General features: G+C 42.5%; 2 protein-coding genes across 2 annotated transcripts in view; one reads left to right on the top strand and one right to left on the bottom strand.

Annotated features, from left to right (window-relative positions):
- The window catches only part of ncf4 (neutrophil cytosolic factor 4), a 30,815-nt gene that overhangs the window by 6,477 nt on the left and 11,079 nt on the right, over positions 1–13,259 (top strand). Inside the window, exons 4-6 of the mRNA XM_070856628.1 lie at positions 1,151–1,221; positions 1,921–2,045; positions 4,851–4,899. Of these exons, the coding sequence (XP_070712729.1) occupies positions 1,151–1,221; positions 1,921–2,045; positions 4,851–4,899 (245 nt within the window). The remainder of the gene's footprint in view (positions 1–1,150; positions 1,222–1,920; positions 2,046–4,850; positions 4,900–13,259) is intronic.
- The window catches only part of pvalb7 (parvalbumin 7), a 37,182-nt gene that overhangs the window by 21,571 nt on the left and 2,352 nt on the right, over positions 1–13,259 (bottom strand). The window lies entirely within an intron of this gene.

Genomic DNA, 13,259 nt, shown 5'->3' with positions numbered 1-13,259 from the left:
ATCTGTTTGGTCAAATTGAAACTGGTTTGATTAATAGAAATTAATTAGTCAAAACGTATCTTGATGACAGACTGTTTGAAAATTAATTGTTTGGTCTTTTGCACTTTCCCCTTTTCTTTCATACACTGTATTCTCTTTTTAATTTCATGCAATATATCGTCAGTATACAAGATGCAAATGGACAGCAAATCAATGTAGTCTCTTTCTATCATATGAATCCTGATGTATCAGCTGCTGTCCACCTTATTATCTTAGTTCATCACAGGTGTAGCAGATATTATAATAGAAATAAGAAACTATTCTACAATAGATTTAAGGTCAGAAAAGCATTTTATTCAGTGAGGCCCCAGCAGATGCTGAGCAGATGAGTGAATGATTCATCAGTAGGTGAGTAAAGGAGCGAATTTTGTGTCTGCGAGTGATTGAGTGAGTTATTGAGCTCTAGAGTGAATGAGACGAGAGAAATTGAGAGAACAGAGAGGGCTGAATATTGTGGCTGAGGGTCATTAAGACTGTGCTAAATTTGATTTAACAGCAGTGTTAGATGGCCTTGGATGAACTGTTGAGTGGCCTGATTTAGAGCATTAGGAGTCTGTGCTCTGCATAATTTTTGAGTGGACTTGGTGTGATATCAGGGATAAAGGTTAATACGTCCACCCTCTCATGAAGGATGTGTTTTAATTGAGGCGTCTGTCTAGTTTGAGACAAAATAAAAGTTTTGACTTGTGGCTTTTTTTAACTTAACTATTAAAAATATGACTTTCCTTGGGACTAGGGAATAAATCAAAAATTAAATATTGACATATTGAAAGCATATTGTTGCATCAAACTACACCTAATTTAGATGCCCCTTATCCGCTCTTAGATGCCTCTTTACGGAGACTATGTGCGCTGCCATGTTTTTGCTAGATTTGTTGTATGAAGTGCTTCGCAATAAATGAAAAACTGAAAGTCTAGAAAAAGTCTATAATGCACATTTTCCATCGTGATTTAAGGTGCCCTATGGAGATTTATCACAAACAATCATTCATCAGAAACATCCTGCATGTTCTTCCATAAATACCAGTTTATGTGTAAGAAATGATGTGGGCTTTGATTAAAAATCTGATCCCTGGTGATTTTATTCCTGCACCTTTTTCATTCTGTTTAGGTAAAGTCTTCATTGGTAACAAGAAGGAGATTGCAGAGAGCAGAATCCCTGAACTCAACACGTACATGAAGGTAATCACATTTAATTTTATGCACACATTTCATGCTTTTATTTTGTACAGGGGTTGTTGAGTTGTTGGCATGCTTGGTATCTTCTGCAGTGTGCAGCGCAGAAGCCTACAACTTAGTGGGCTGAACGATGCTGTAGGTGGATAAGCACTGACTCGGATATTTCAGCAGTAGTTTGCAGATAGAGCTCAACATGTAGGCGTTGCTGCTCTCTTCTCTTTGCTCTGCCCTGTGCCCACATCACGTCTGACTGACTGTAGTTGTGGGACTTTTGACATGTTTCACTGTTGCTCCATCGCTAAAAACACGATCAGGTTCTCTTTCTCCCACTCACTCACTTCTGTTTTCTGCTTTACTCTTTTCCCGCAACCTACGTGGTTCTCACTTTGCCACACTCTCTCGCCTTCGCTCGCCTTGCACTTGTAATCTCTCTCTCTCTCCTCTCTTTCATCCGCTCCTTCCACCCTCCTCGCTCGAATCTCCCACCACCCCACTTCTTCTCCTCTTCCATCAAACTCCCACTCTGCGTCCACCCCTCCTGTGTCCGTGGCCCCCTCTAACAATTCATCATGATTTACCTCTCATTCCATCTCCTTCTTTTTCCACGTCAACCCTTATCTTTCTTTTGATCATTTGTTGCTCCATCATTCTCTTCCTTTCCATCTCTCTTGCCTCATTCTCTCCCTCTCTCCTCTCTCCCAGAGGTTGCTGGGTATGCCTGTGCTGTTGCTTGACGAGGCTCTCAGGATGTTTTTCTACCAGACGGACCAGGACAACCAGCACCAACCACGAGCCCTCAGGCGTCTGCGTCCCCCTACCCGCAAAGTGTAAGCCCCTCTGCACACAATGCAAACAGGTGCAAAGACAGCGACATGTAGTAATGCTAAACAGTTAGCTGAACCCTTTGAACTCCAGGCCAGATGTCAGTAAATATAAAGAAGTCTCCACGACAGACAGATTGTTTTTTTATGAGAGTTTCAGATCAGAGGAGACGATAGTCCAATTATACAAAGTGTTTGAGGGTGTAAAGGTGCCAGCCTTAGTGATTCAGGTTTAAAGCTGAAGCACCTGCAATTAATGATAAATGGGTGACTTGTTAGCATCTGAGAGCTTGTTTGTGCCTTAAATTGATTTGCATACATTTATTTGCAAATAAGAAATCATGTCGTGCCTCAGTAAAAGCAACTGAGGCCCTCAAAAAATGTGACCTTAGTCTGTGAAATATCAGCGACGTTTTGATCATCAGGATGGGAAATGGCCTCAATTATCTGGAAAGTTCACATAAGTAGTACAAATCTAGTGCCAGAAAGCTTTTTAGGACTGAATGATTTAAATAATGTTTGGAAATTAGAGTGGCTGGAGCAGATGGGGTTGAGTGTGGAGAACAAGGAGGAGGGCCTCAAACGTCATTATAGGCCCCAAAAAAGAGGAAAGGAATGGGAAAGGACCCCCCAAGAGCTTAAACCTCATTTCTACTGCATTTCTGTTAATAATTAAACTGGTAACGTGACCGTGTTTGCATTTTATTCTCGGGTTTCCCCAATTAAGATGTGTAGAGACAGGAAGGTGAAAAACATGGCTAAATGTATGCAGCTAAACAAGTAAACCAATGAAATGACAAATACATCAACTGTGTATTAGCAGCCTGTATTTTAAATCTGTAAACATGTCCTCCATCCACCAGCTCATGAGTAGTAGTTCAGTTCAAGTATTTGATGTGAGGGTCTATAGCAAATGTTTCTACATTCAGATTATGTTTTGAAACGTCTCTGCTCTTTGGGGGGGGGGATTCGGACTGTACTGGGAGGATGAATCCCCCTAATCAAACACATACATGGATATTGCATCTTAATATAATACCAAATACCAAAAGCTTAGCTCATAAAGAGAGAGGTTGGGGTGGTGGAGGGAGCTGCTGCAACAACAACACAGTTGGCATGAAGGCATCAGCTGAGAAATCAGTGTCAATCAGTGTCAGCACATGATGGCTGGCATGTAAACCTGCATGAATGTAATTGGATGTCTACTAGTCAGCCAGTAGCCAAACAGCTGATGAATGAGCCACTGCTGGACTTGAATGAGGCAGCTGATTCCAGTCAGCTATTGTGAGCTGTTGTATTGTGCCTTGCTGGATTCAACACAACTCTGTAACACAGCTTTTACATGTTTTTCAACCAATGCTTTTGAAATAGGTGATATGAGTTGAAAGTTGTTAATGTTTGGACACCTAGTTGATTAATGGAACCAGTTCAGCGTACAAAATTCAGTACTGTTACTTAAACACTTCTTAATACGAAGCAGTTTGTTGTGTCTGAGTGGACGTTTGAGAGATACAACATCAAGAACAACAGTGTGTGACATTGTCACTGTAAAACTAAGACCAAAGACACAGAACAGTGGCAGGTGAAACAGCTGTGCAACAAGTCATAAAGGTTTTAAATAAAAAAATCAAGGCTGCCTTGAGTTATAATGTCCCATTTGGCAAATAAGTTCTGCCTTGATTCCTCCCATCTTATCCCTGCATCGCTCCCTCACCTCACAAACAGATGCAGTCAAGAAGCAAGGAAGTGATGGAAGCATGAGTACACGAATCTGGCATTGAAAAAAACTCCACAGAGAGCTATGAACCTTTTTAATGTCTGCTTCCTCATTCATAACGGCTCCTCAGGCTTCTGATTGGCTCATTTCCCTGTGGTCAGATTATACTGGCAGGAGATGTGGTAAAGGGGGACTCTCTCAATAGGAAATGATGCAAAGCTAGACTCTCATTGCTTCCTCTGCTTTGACCTGACTTTATTCATATGCCCATGTGATTCGTTTGTGTGTTGGAACATCACAGAGAACTGTGACATTTCCTCTTTCAAATATTTCCACATATTTGATTGTCTCATTGTCTCCAGATACTTTGTTGCAAAGTTCCAACATTTTACAGTGAGTAATATACTTTTTGTGGTGATCTTTACTCATCCTTGATAAGAAAACCATAAAATTTGAGATCATATTCCTCATATATTGAGTTGTATTCCTCCTTTCCATATTCTTTTACAAAATGACTTTGGAACCAGAATTTGGTCCATTTGTACATTTTGTATTCTTGAAAAGTAACATTGATTAGAGTTCAGTGTTGGTAAACTTGAAGATGTATTATCTCAGACACCCTTGTGCTTCTTGTTATGAAATGTGTGAGGATGGTGCGTTTAGTTTCTTGGGTATTTAGACTCCATAGCCTTGCTAGTGGCTCTGTGAGGATGGACTTTGCCACCTTCTCTCACAATGACAATACTAACATGTTTACCAATTTCATCATCTTAGTTTAGCGTGTTAGCATGGTGACATGTGCTAATTAGCACTAAACACATAGTACAGCTGAGACTGATGATTTGCGGGTATTTGGTCATAAACCAAAGTATTGGACGAGGGTGATGATGGCACTAGATGAACAGTCACCAGATCACCAGAGTTTTTACAATTCATCCTGAAGGGAAACATGAATGTTAACGACATGGCGGTGCTAGACAAAAAGAGAGGTCACCAAAGACAGCAGGATCCATCCTCTGGGGATCATGAATGTGGGAGACGACATATTCACTTATTTCTGTCGTCTCATCTTTTTTTTGTCTTTTGTCTTTTAGGAAGACAGTGAAACCAAAGATGGACCTCTTCTCCTCCCCCAGGGCCGAGGTATGTGTAGTAATATTTTTTACTTGTTGTTGCGTTGGTTACAGTCTCCATGGCCACCCACAGAGTAACAACTTTTTAGTCAAACAACCACGCAGAATGAACTACATCGCCCTGAGAAGTACCATGTGATCCTGTCAGCACCCTCGGCGTGACTGCATCTCATGACACACACACACACACACACACACATGCAAACACACACTAAACAATAAACAACACACACACACATATAGACTGATGTGCCGAATCATGACTTCATTCGTCAAATGTTGTGTCACACCTTTTCCCCTCCCTCTTGCCTGTGACTCCGTTGACCTCATCAATAGTTCCCGTCTCGCTTCACCTCCTTTTTTTAATTTCTGTATCCCTCTCTCCTTTCGTATTAGCCTCCCGCTCACCCGTCACTCTCCCTCCTCCCTATTCCCTCCCATCCCCACCCTTCCCCTTAAACAACCCTTAGGTTTGTCCTTGTTTCCTTTTCCTCTCCCCTCCCTCTGTCTCTTTTCAAGGTTGCGGCCGTCTTTCATCCCTCTCTCTCTCTTCCTCTCCTCCTTCACATCCTCTCGTTTTTATTCTGTTCACGCCCTCTGTTCCGATCCCGTAAAAAAGGGAAGAGGAACAGTGTATATATTCTGTGTTAGTTTTACCTAGAATGTGTGTTTTTGTGAGGTTGTGTAGCTGCTGTGGTTCACATGCAGGTGTGCAGGATGGGAACACAGTCAGGTCAGATGCTGAAGTGGTAATGACCTGCCAATTAAATCCTCCAAGGAGACAAAAAATTACTTTTAGTCTTTGTAAATTCAGCAGAATCGTGGACTGACCTTTGAAAATACATATACGCGCACACTTGTATTTCTATTCTTTTGAAGACCCTTACAGATGCTGCACTCCCTAATCCCTAATGTTAACGTTCACACGGTCACAACTGAATGCATAACCCCTAACCCCTTACCCTGACATTAGCCCAAACCTTTCAAAAAGCCCTTTGAAGAAGTGAGTACTGGCATAAAAGTCCTCATGTTCCCAAAACGTCCTCAAATTTAAGGTCTAAAACTCAAATTGGTCCTCACAAGGATAAAAGTAGAAAAGCACATACATGCTGACACTAAATTACAACCATCATACGTTTTTAAAATAAACCAATAGTGCCTTGTAGTAGCTGTGTGTAACACTGTTTGCGTAGGAGTAATAATGCTGTTAGTCAGGCTGATGGATGACAGCCATTACTTTACTGTGATTTTCTATTTGTATTTATTGTGGTGTGTAAAAATATATTTAGTCTTTCTGTGTATTTTTTGGACGGACTAATGTTTTCTAGATTTGATTAATCAAGAAAATAATCAACAGAGGCCAGTCCAGGGTGTGCCCCACCTCTAAGCAGTATAGAAAATGGATGGATGGATGGATGGATGAATAATTAATCAATGAAAATGATTGTTAGTTTTAGCCCTGATTCACTGTAGCGGCAGTTTGCTTTTACTAGTTCTAGGAAAGTAGGGTTTTTTAGGACTCAGCTCTAAACAGAAGTGGCTCGATAAGCGGGAGATTTTCCTACTGTTTGAGTGTTTGATGCACCTTTGCTCAGCTGTGCAAGCGGCTCTGTCTACACTTCATACAGTCTATAATGTGAGTACATGTGTCTGCAGGTGAAGTGTGCATTTCTGCAGCTCTTGAACTTGTGTGTTTTATCCCCTTTCAAAAGCATTTAACTTTTTCTAACCTTGCACAGCACAGAAAAAGGTACAGCTATTTCAAACGATTACTCGCACCTGCACACACACACACACACACACACACACTCTCTGTATCTCTTTGCACACTCCAGTGGTGTTTTATTGCCAAGCTAAGAGCAACAACTCCATTTTACTCTCTTCCCTCTCTCTCTCTCTGCCTCCCCTCTCTCCCACACAGAAGTAAAACATTGGTGTACTCTACTCACGAAGCAGCCAGCCTACTCAACATTTATTTTAGCTCTCTCTCTTTCTCTCTGAGAAAATGAGTGCTCCTCTGTGTGTTTTTGTGTGTGCCATGCCCAGCCATGTGTTCTTTCAACACAGAGAAGTGGCTGTTAAACTCTGTCCAAACAATGATCAATGGCTGGTATGAGCCTGATGGATAAGAGGAGAGCGCAGGCATTTGTCACAGTTGAGCCGATGCAAGCACTAGCGTTTACGCTACAACACTTCATTCCACTCCACTTAGTATTAGCTCAGGCTTAGCCCCAAACAGCATGATGAGTAATTGTTGTTGGCTGTGGCACTATGAGCTTCGAACAAGGTCAATGGGACAGGCTGCTCTTGGTAAGCATGATTTTAATGAGCTGGAGGGCTGGTTAGTGTAATGTGATAAAAGGGAGACACAGACAAAGAAGCAGGGATGGGTAAAAGGAGACAAAAGAGGCTGAGTATGTTCGAGAGGCAAAAAGATGGAGTACAAAAATGCTAGAAAAAAAACGCTGAAATTAGAAAATTAAAAATCAAGCAGGTCCTAATCGAACAAGGCTCAGCTCTTCCTCTTATGCAGAGAGCCATTAGAGCAGAAATTAGATCCTATTTTAGATAAAGACCTGCCTGAGCAAAAAAAGGCTGATATGCAGGTACCCTTAGTGCTTATTATCACCGGGAAGAAATATGTCCAGACTACTCAAATATTCACTTTTACCTGTAATATTAACTTGAATTGTGCAGCAGAAGTTTTACTGGTGCATGTGGATGTGATCCATTGTGATGAAATAGGTTTAATACTGGAGTTATATAAGTAGATTCAAGTCACGTCGGTGATTGTTACCGGTTTACCTCAGTCGATTTAAAGGTTAAAATCATATATGATATCAGCAGGTTAAGTGAGTCTTTGTGTGTGTTTCTTCCATTTAACTAGGTTTAAACAGGCTCAACTCCTCTACCACTGCATATTTTATTTTGTATCAACAACACATCTAATAACTAATGCGCAATAGAACAGACAACTCATGGTGATGAAACTGCAGAGAAGTATTCCTCTGCTGCTCCGCCGAGTTTTCTAACTTATTATAGATCACTGTTTTGGTCTCACAGCAAATTAACAGTTTGGTTCTCTCTCACCAGTCCCATTAGCCTCATATCCAGCAGCACTAGAAAACCCACTGCACCCTGCCTGTCAGCCACTACACAACAGACAACGATAGCAATTAGTTGGTGAACATATTGGCCTGTTCAGCAGCTAAGTACCTGTATATGTTTTCTTAGGAATTGGTGAGGACCAAACCAGAGCCAACAGAAGAGCGAATGTGACTGACAGTCACCAGAAATATGACTTAAATGCTAATCTTGCTCCATTTTTGGGGTACGTCTAAAAACTAAATTGCTTGTCAACATGTTAACAATTTTATGAGTTGGTGATATGATGAATATGAACGTTTTAGGGTTTTTTGTCCCTCAGCTTCTTTATTCTGCCCCAGAGTGGCCAAAAATCAATGAATGCAGCTTTAAGTTGCCAAAGACGTGTAAAAACTTGGGCACTAACATTGGTGTTACACACCGCTGATAAACCTACGCACTGGCTCCAACTTGGGTGAAACACAAGAAGGTTAAAAGTGTAGGTACTGTTTGACATCATGTTATAAGGACACTCTCAGCATGCTCTAACCAAGTTTGGGCTCTCTATTGTCTTTGCTGCCATTTTGAATATGTTTTTTTTCAACTTTATTGAAACAGTTACAGCATACAGTTGACAGCTTGAGTCTACAATCACAAACACACCAGCAGGACGTACGGTTGTAATAGAGAAAATAGATTTTAAAAAAGAGTAAGTATCTTCATATCAAACTTACAATGCTTAAAGGTTTAAGTTAGGTGCACTTTTCTAGTTTGGGTTTAGTTAGTGTGTCAAGTCGGTAAGAAAGGCTTCCAGCAAACAATGAACCAGCTAATTCTCGCCAGAAATTATAGAGTAAAGGCATAAAACAGCGCCCCCTGTAGGCGGTGCCAGTGAACCTGTGCAGGATTGCAATAATCAGGTTGAGGTTAGATTATCTTAATCTAGTTTTTAGTGTACACACTGATACTTTCATCTTACTACCGTGCAAACAAAATGTCCATGATTTGAAGGCGGGTCATGAAATTAAATACGTTTTTTGATTAATGCAGAAGATGGGATTTTCTAATACTCAAATGCATAATGTAGTTTCTCAGTGAAATCTGAGAAGGAGAAGACTGTCACAGATATACATGCACAACCTGTGCTCATTCTTACTGTATATACAATATTCATACATATCCTCATATGATCCTTCACTCCAGGCCTTCTAGGAAGTGGGCCATCTACGTAAAAAAATACACTTTCATTAAACGTCAGGGAGAGAAAAAAAAACCCTCAATTCTCATCTCCACCTCCCTATTGCCAGACTAACGAGCTGAGGGTTTAACAAGCTCATTAAGGCGGGGTCGGCGCGAGTCTAATTGTACCGGATGATTGCTCCCGGGGCTGGCTGAACCCAAGGGTTGTGTGGCTACATTTAGAGGCTGGCCTTTACTAGGAACATGAGGTACAACTACACAAAATACTTGCTCTTAATAAACTACAGTATATACATAATGAGAGGCGACAAAATTATTATTATTTTTTTGCTTTGCATGGCTAGTCAATTTACAGAAATGTCACCGAAGAGGCCATTGTAGTTCTCACATTACAAGAAGACAGATTTGTGAGGGCACAAGCTGTGCCTGCATTGCATTCTGGTACAACTGCTGTGAGTAAAGAAACTGGTGTCTCCGCTTCTTCTATGCTAGACTTTATCCTGCATGATTGTTGAGTAACATTGCAAAATGGTGAATCATAAAGTCAAGCTCTGTCTCTTTGAGTCGTAGACACTGACGAACACTTGTAACAGCCTGGTTCCATGCCTCTGAATTGCTGCCTACACCTTTTAAAGGCTACCCGTGGTAACCCCACACAGGTGATTTCACTCATTTTGACTGATTGCACTTCATCTCTTGTCTGTATGGGTGTGGACTGGCTGTTTGATTGGCATCTCCCTCCCTCTGCTGTTGACTGACTTGCACCTGTTTGTAACTAACTACAACTTCACTGTACATTGTACAATCTTATTTTTGTCTGTTGCCTGTGGTTCTGTTACTGTACAGGTTAACAAGCTAACATACTTGTAACATTGAAGTTTGAATAGGTTTTAAATATGTCACTGTTACAAAGAGGCTAAAAAGAACAAATGGGATAAAAGAAAGACTGAAGTAGAGACAAAAGGAAAACGACAAGTTAAAGTAAAGGGATGAAGAGGTGGAATAATGATGGTGAGAGATGAAAGGAGGAATCGAAAGAGGGGTAATTGCTTTGTCACATCATATTTGGTGTTTGTGTCGGAGATAGTAGCTTATCACCCCCAACACGTTTTCACATCATTTATAAATTACAGCCAGCGGCGGGTCAACGCTATAATAAAACAGCGTGTGGAATAACGTATTAAAAATAGAAGTCCCAAATCCAAGAGTGTGTGTGTGTGTGTGTGTTCTGGTGCGTGTGCGTGTGCGCCTATGTGTGTGTGTGTGTCTTCAGGGTCAGGGTAATCTCAATGGATTGTTAATCCAGTCAGCTCCCTCTCTCCCCAGCTTCATTAATCTGCCACCAGCCTCTGTCTCATTTTCTGAAGACACACACGAATGCATGCACTTACACACACACACACACACACACACACACACACACGCAGTCATTCATTCCCACAGACACACTTGAAGATTTACTTTAAAGTTGCAATCAGTGAGATTTTTAACATGTCAAACCTAATTTTTGATGCTTTCTGTGTAAATCATTTTTCAGCAGTAGCCACATAATACACTGCACTCTCTTCAGTAACTGTCTCTTGATATAGTTGTTTAAATTGTTAATGGCTGAGTCCATCGCAGGAAGGAAAGGATCAAAGCAGGTAGTGGATGTAACGTGAAGGACAAAAGTGACTAATGTGGCTAATGTAAAGTATTCTGAAGAGCAGCTGTAGTTTTCCACTCTTTTTTTTAATTTGTTACAACAGCATGACGTGTTCAGCCCATGATTTGTTTGAGTTGCTCTAAACGGATACCTGAGTTGCTCTTCTTTGGTTGCATTTTAGGCACTTTTGAGTAGCTATTCAAAGTGTGTTTGCTGATATGAAAGTAGTGCTCCCTAAATTCCACCAGCACATCAAATGTGCCACCAGGGGATCTAAGACACTGGATAAAGCCTACTCCAACATCAAGCATGGATACAGGGCCACCCAGCTGCCCCACCTGGGCTCTTCTGATCACATGTCGCTGCTCCTGATTCCAGTTTACAAACCAGCGAAGAAGCGAGCACCCCCCACAACACAAGCTGTGAAATCTTGGCCTGACGGTGCCTCTCAGCAGCTGCAGACTAGGACATTTTCTGCCACCAAGATCTGGAGGTGTTCACCTCAGCAGTACTCGGCTACATCCAACACTGTGTTAACACCGTCACAGTGGACAGGCACATCCGAGTGTTTCCTAACCAGAAGCCCTGGATGAACAAAGAGGTCAAGGAACTGCTGAAGGAGAGGAACAGTGCTTTCAGGTCCGGAGACAGGGATCTGTACAGCTGCGCTCAAGCTGCTTTGAAGAGAGGCCAAGGCAGACTATAAGCAGAGGATCGAGGAGGACTTCAGGAGCAACAACAGTCGGCAGGTGTGGCAAGGGGTCCAGCACATCACCAACTTCAGATCCAGCAACACCACCGCAATCTCTGGGGACGCCTCACTGGCAGAGGAGCTCAATCACTTCTTCGCCCGTTTTGAGGCTGAGCCACCAGCCAGACCCGTTAGCTGCAGCCAGACCTTCACTGTGCAGGTACAGGAAGTGAGGAGAACCCTGAGGGCAGTGAACCCCCGAAAAGCTGCTGGACCTGACGGTGTGACAGGGAGGGTGCTGAAGGACTGCCCTGACCAGCTAGCTGGGGTTTTTACCAGCATCTTTAATCAGTCCCTCACCCAGTGCTCCATCCCACCCTGCTTAAAGTCCTCCACCATCATCCCTCTGCCAAAAAAGAACAGCATCAGCAGCCTCAATGACTACCGGCCAGTGGCACTCACCCCCATCATAATGAAGTGCTTCGAGAAACTGGTATGGAGTCACATCACCTCATACCTGCCACCCACACTCGACCCCCACCACTTTGCCTACAGAGCCAATCGGTCTACAGAGGACGGTGGTGGGTCTCATCTCTGGAGGAGACGAGACAGCTTACAGGGTGGAGGTGGAGCGACTGTCAGTCTGGTGGTGGTCCTCCAAGTCGAAGGAACTGATTGTCGACTTCAGGAGGTGTAAACCGGACATCCAGCCCATCACCATAAACGGGGACAGGGTGGAGATGGTGCCAGACTTCAGGTTCCTGGGCACCTACATCGGTGAAGACCTACTTCCTGAGGATTCTCAGGAAGAACAACTTAAGAATTGAGCTCTTGGTGTCCTTCTACCGCTGCTCGGTGGAGTCGGTGCTGAGCCACGGCATCTCGCTGTGGTTCTCCAGCTGCACTGCGGCAGAGAGGAAGCAGCTCCAGAAGGTCAACATCGTCCAGAGACTGACTGGCTGCCCTCTTCCATTTCTGGAGGAGATCTACAGCACCCGCTGCCTCAGGAGAGCCCGCAGCATCATCAGGGACTCCTCACACCTCGGACACTACCTCTTTGAACTCCTTCCCTCAGGCAGACGTTTCAGGGCAATAAAGTCTAGCACCAACAGACTAAAGAACAGTTTCTACCAAAGAGCTGTCATTGACCTGAACAATAACAACACAGCCAAACCCACAACCTAAACTGTGACATTGGATTGTTTACTTTTACTTTCACCTATATTTATATATATATATATTTTTGTATACCCCTACCCCCCGTGAACTGTACAGTCTATTTAATTTCTTTTTGCACTGTTTTATCTTTGCACTTTCTGTCTTTTTGCACCTTTTCGTTGTTTTGCACTGTCCATGAGAGCTGCTGCTTTTATTTCAATTTCGTTGTGCTTCGTGCACAATAACAATTAAAGAATTCTGATTCTGATTCGGCTCCCATTGGTCGATCGAGCACACTTACTGTTTCCACTACAGAACTAAATCAACACAACTGAAAACTTGAGCCAGCATTGATAAAGATTTTTGGCCACTTAAGGCAGCGCAACAAGCCATAAACACAAGACTGGAATATTATCACCTCATAAAGTTGTTATAGCCAACATGTTCACAAACACTTCCCTATTCACTCATCCAGCAGTATTAGCATTTATTTGTTTTTCTTTTTCTTGGTGCTGGGCAGGTAGTGCACAGAAGTTTGTACAGTGCTGTGGTCATACTGAACCAAGACAGTAAAGCCATAGCCTGTAATATC

This window comes from Pempheris klunzingeri, chromosome 3 (genome assembly GCF_042242105.1).
Source record: "Pempheris klunzingeri isolate RE-2024b chromosome 3, fPemKlu1.hap1, whole genome shotgun sequence".
NCBI classification, from domain to species: Eukaryota; Metazoa; Chordata; class Actinopteri; order Acropomatiformes; family Pempheridae; genus Pempheris; species Pempheris klunzingeri.
This window is presented reverse-complemented; position numbering and strand designations above follow the sequence as displayed.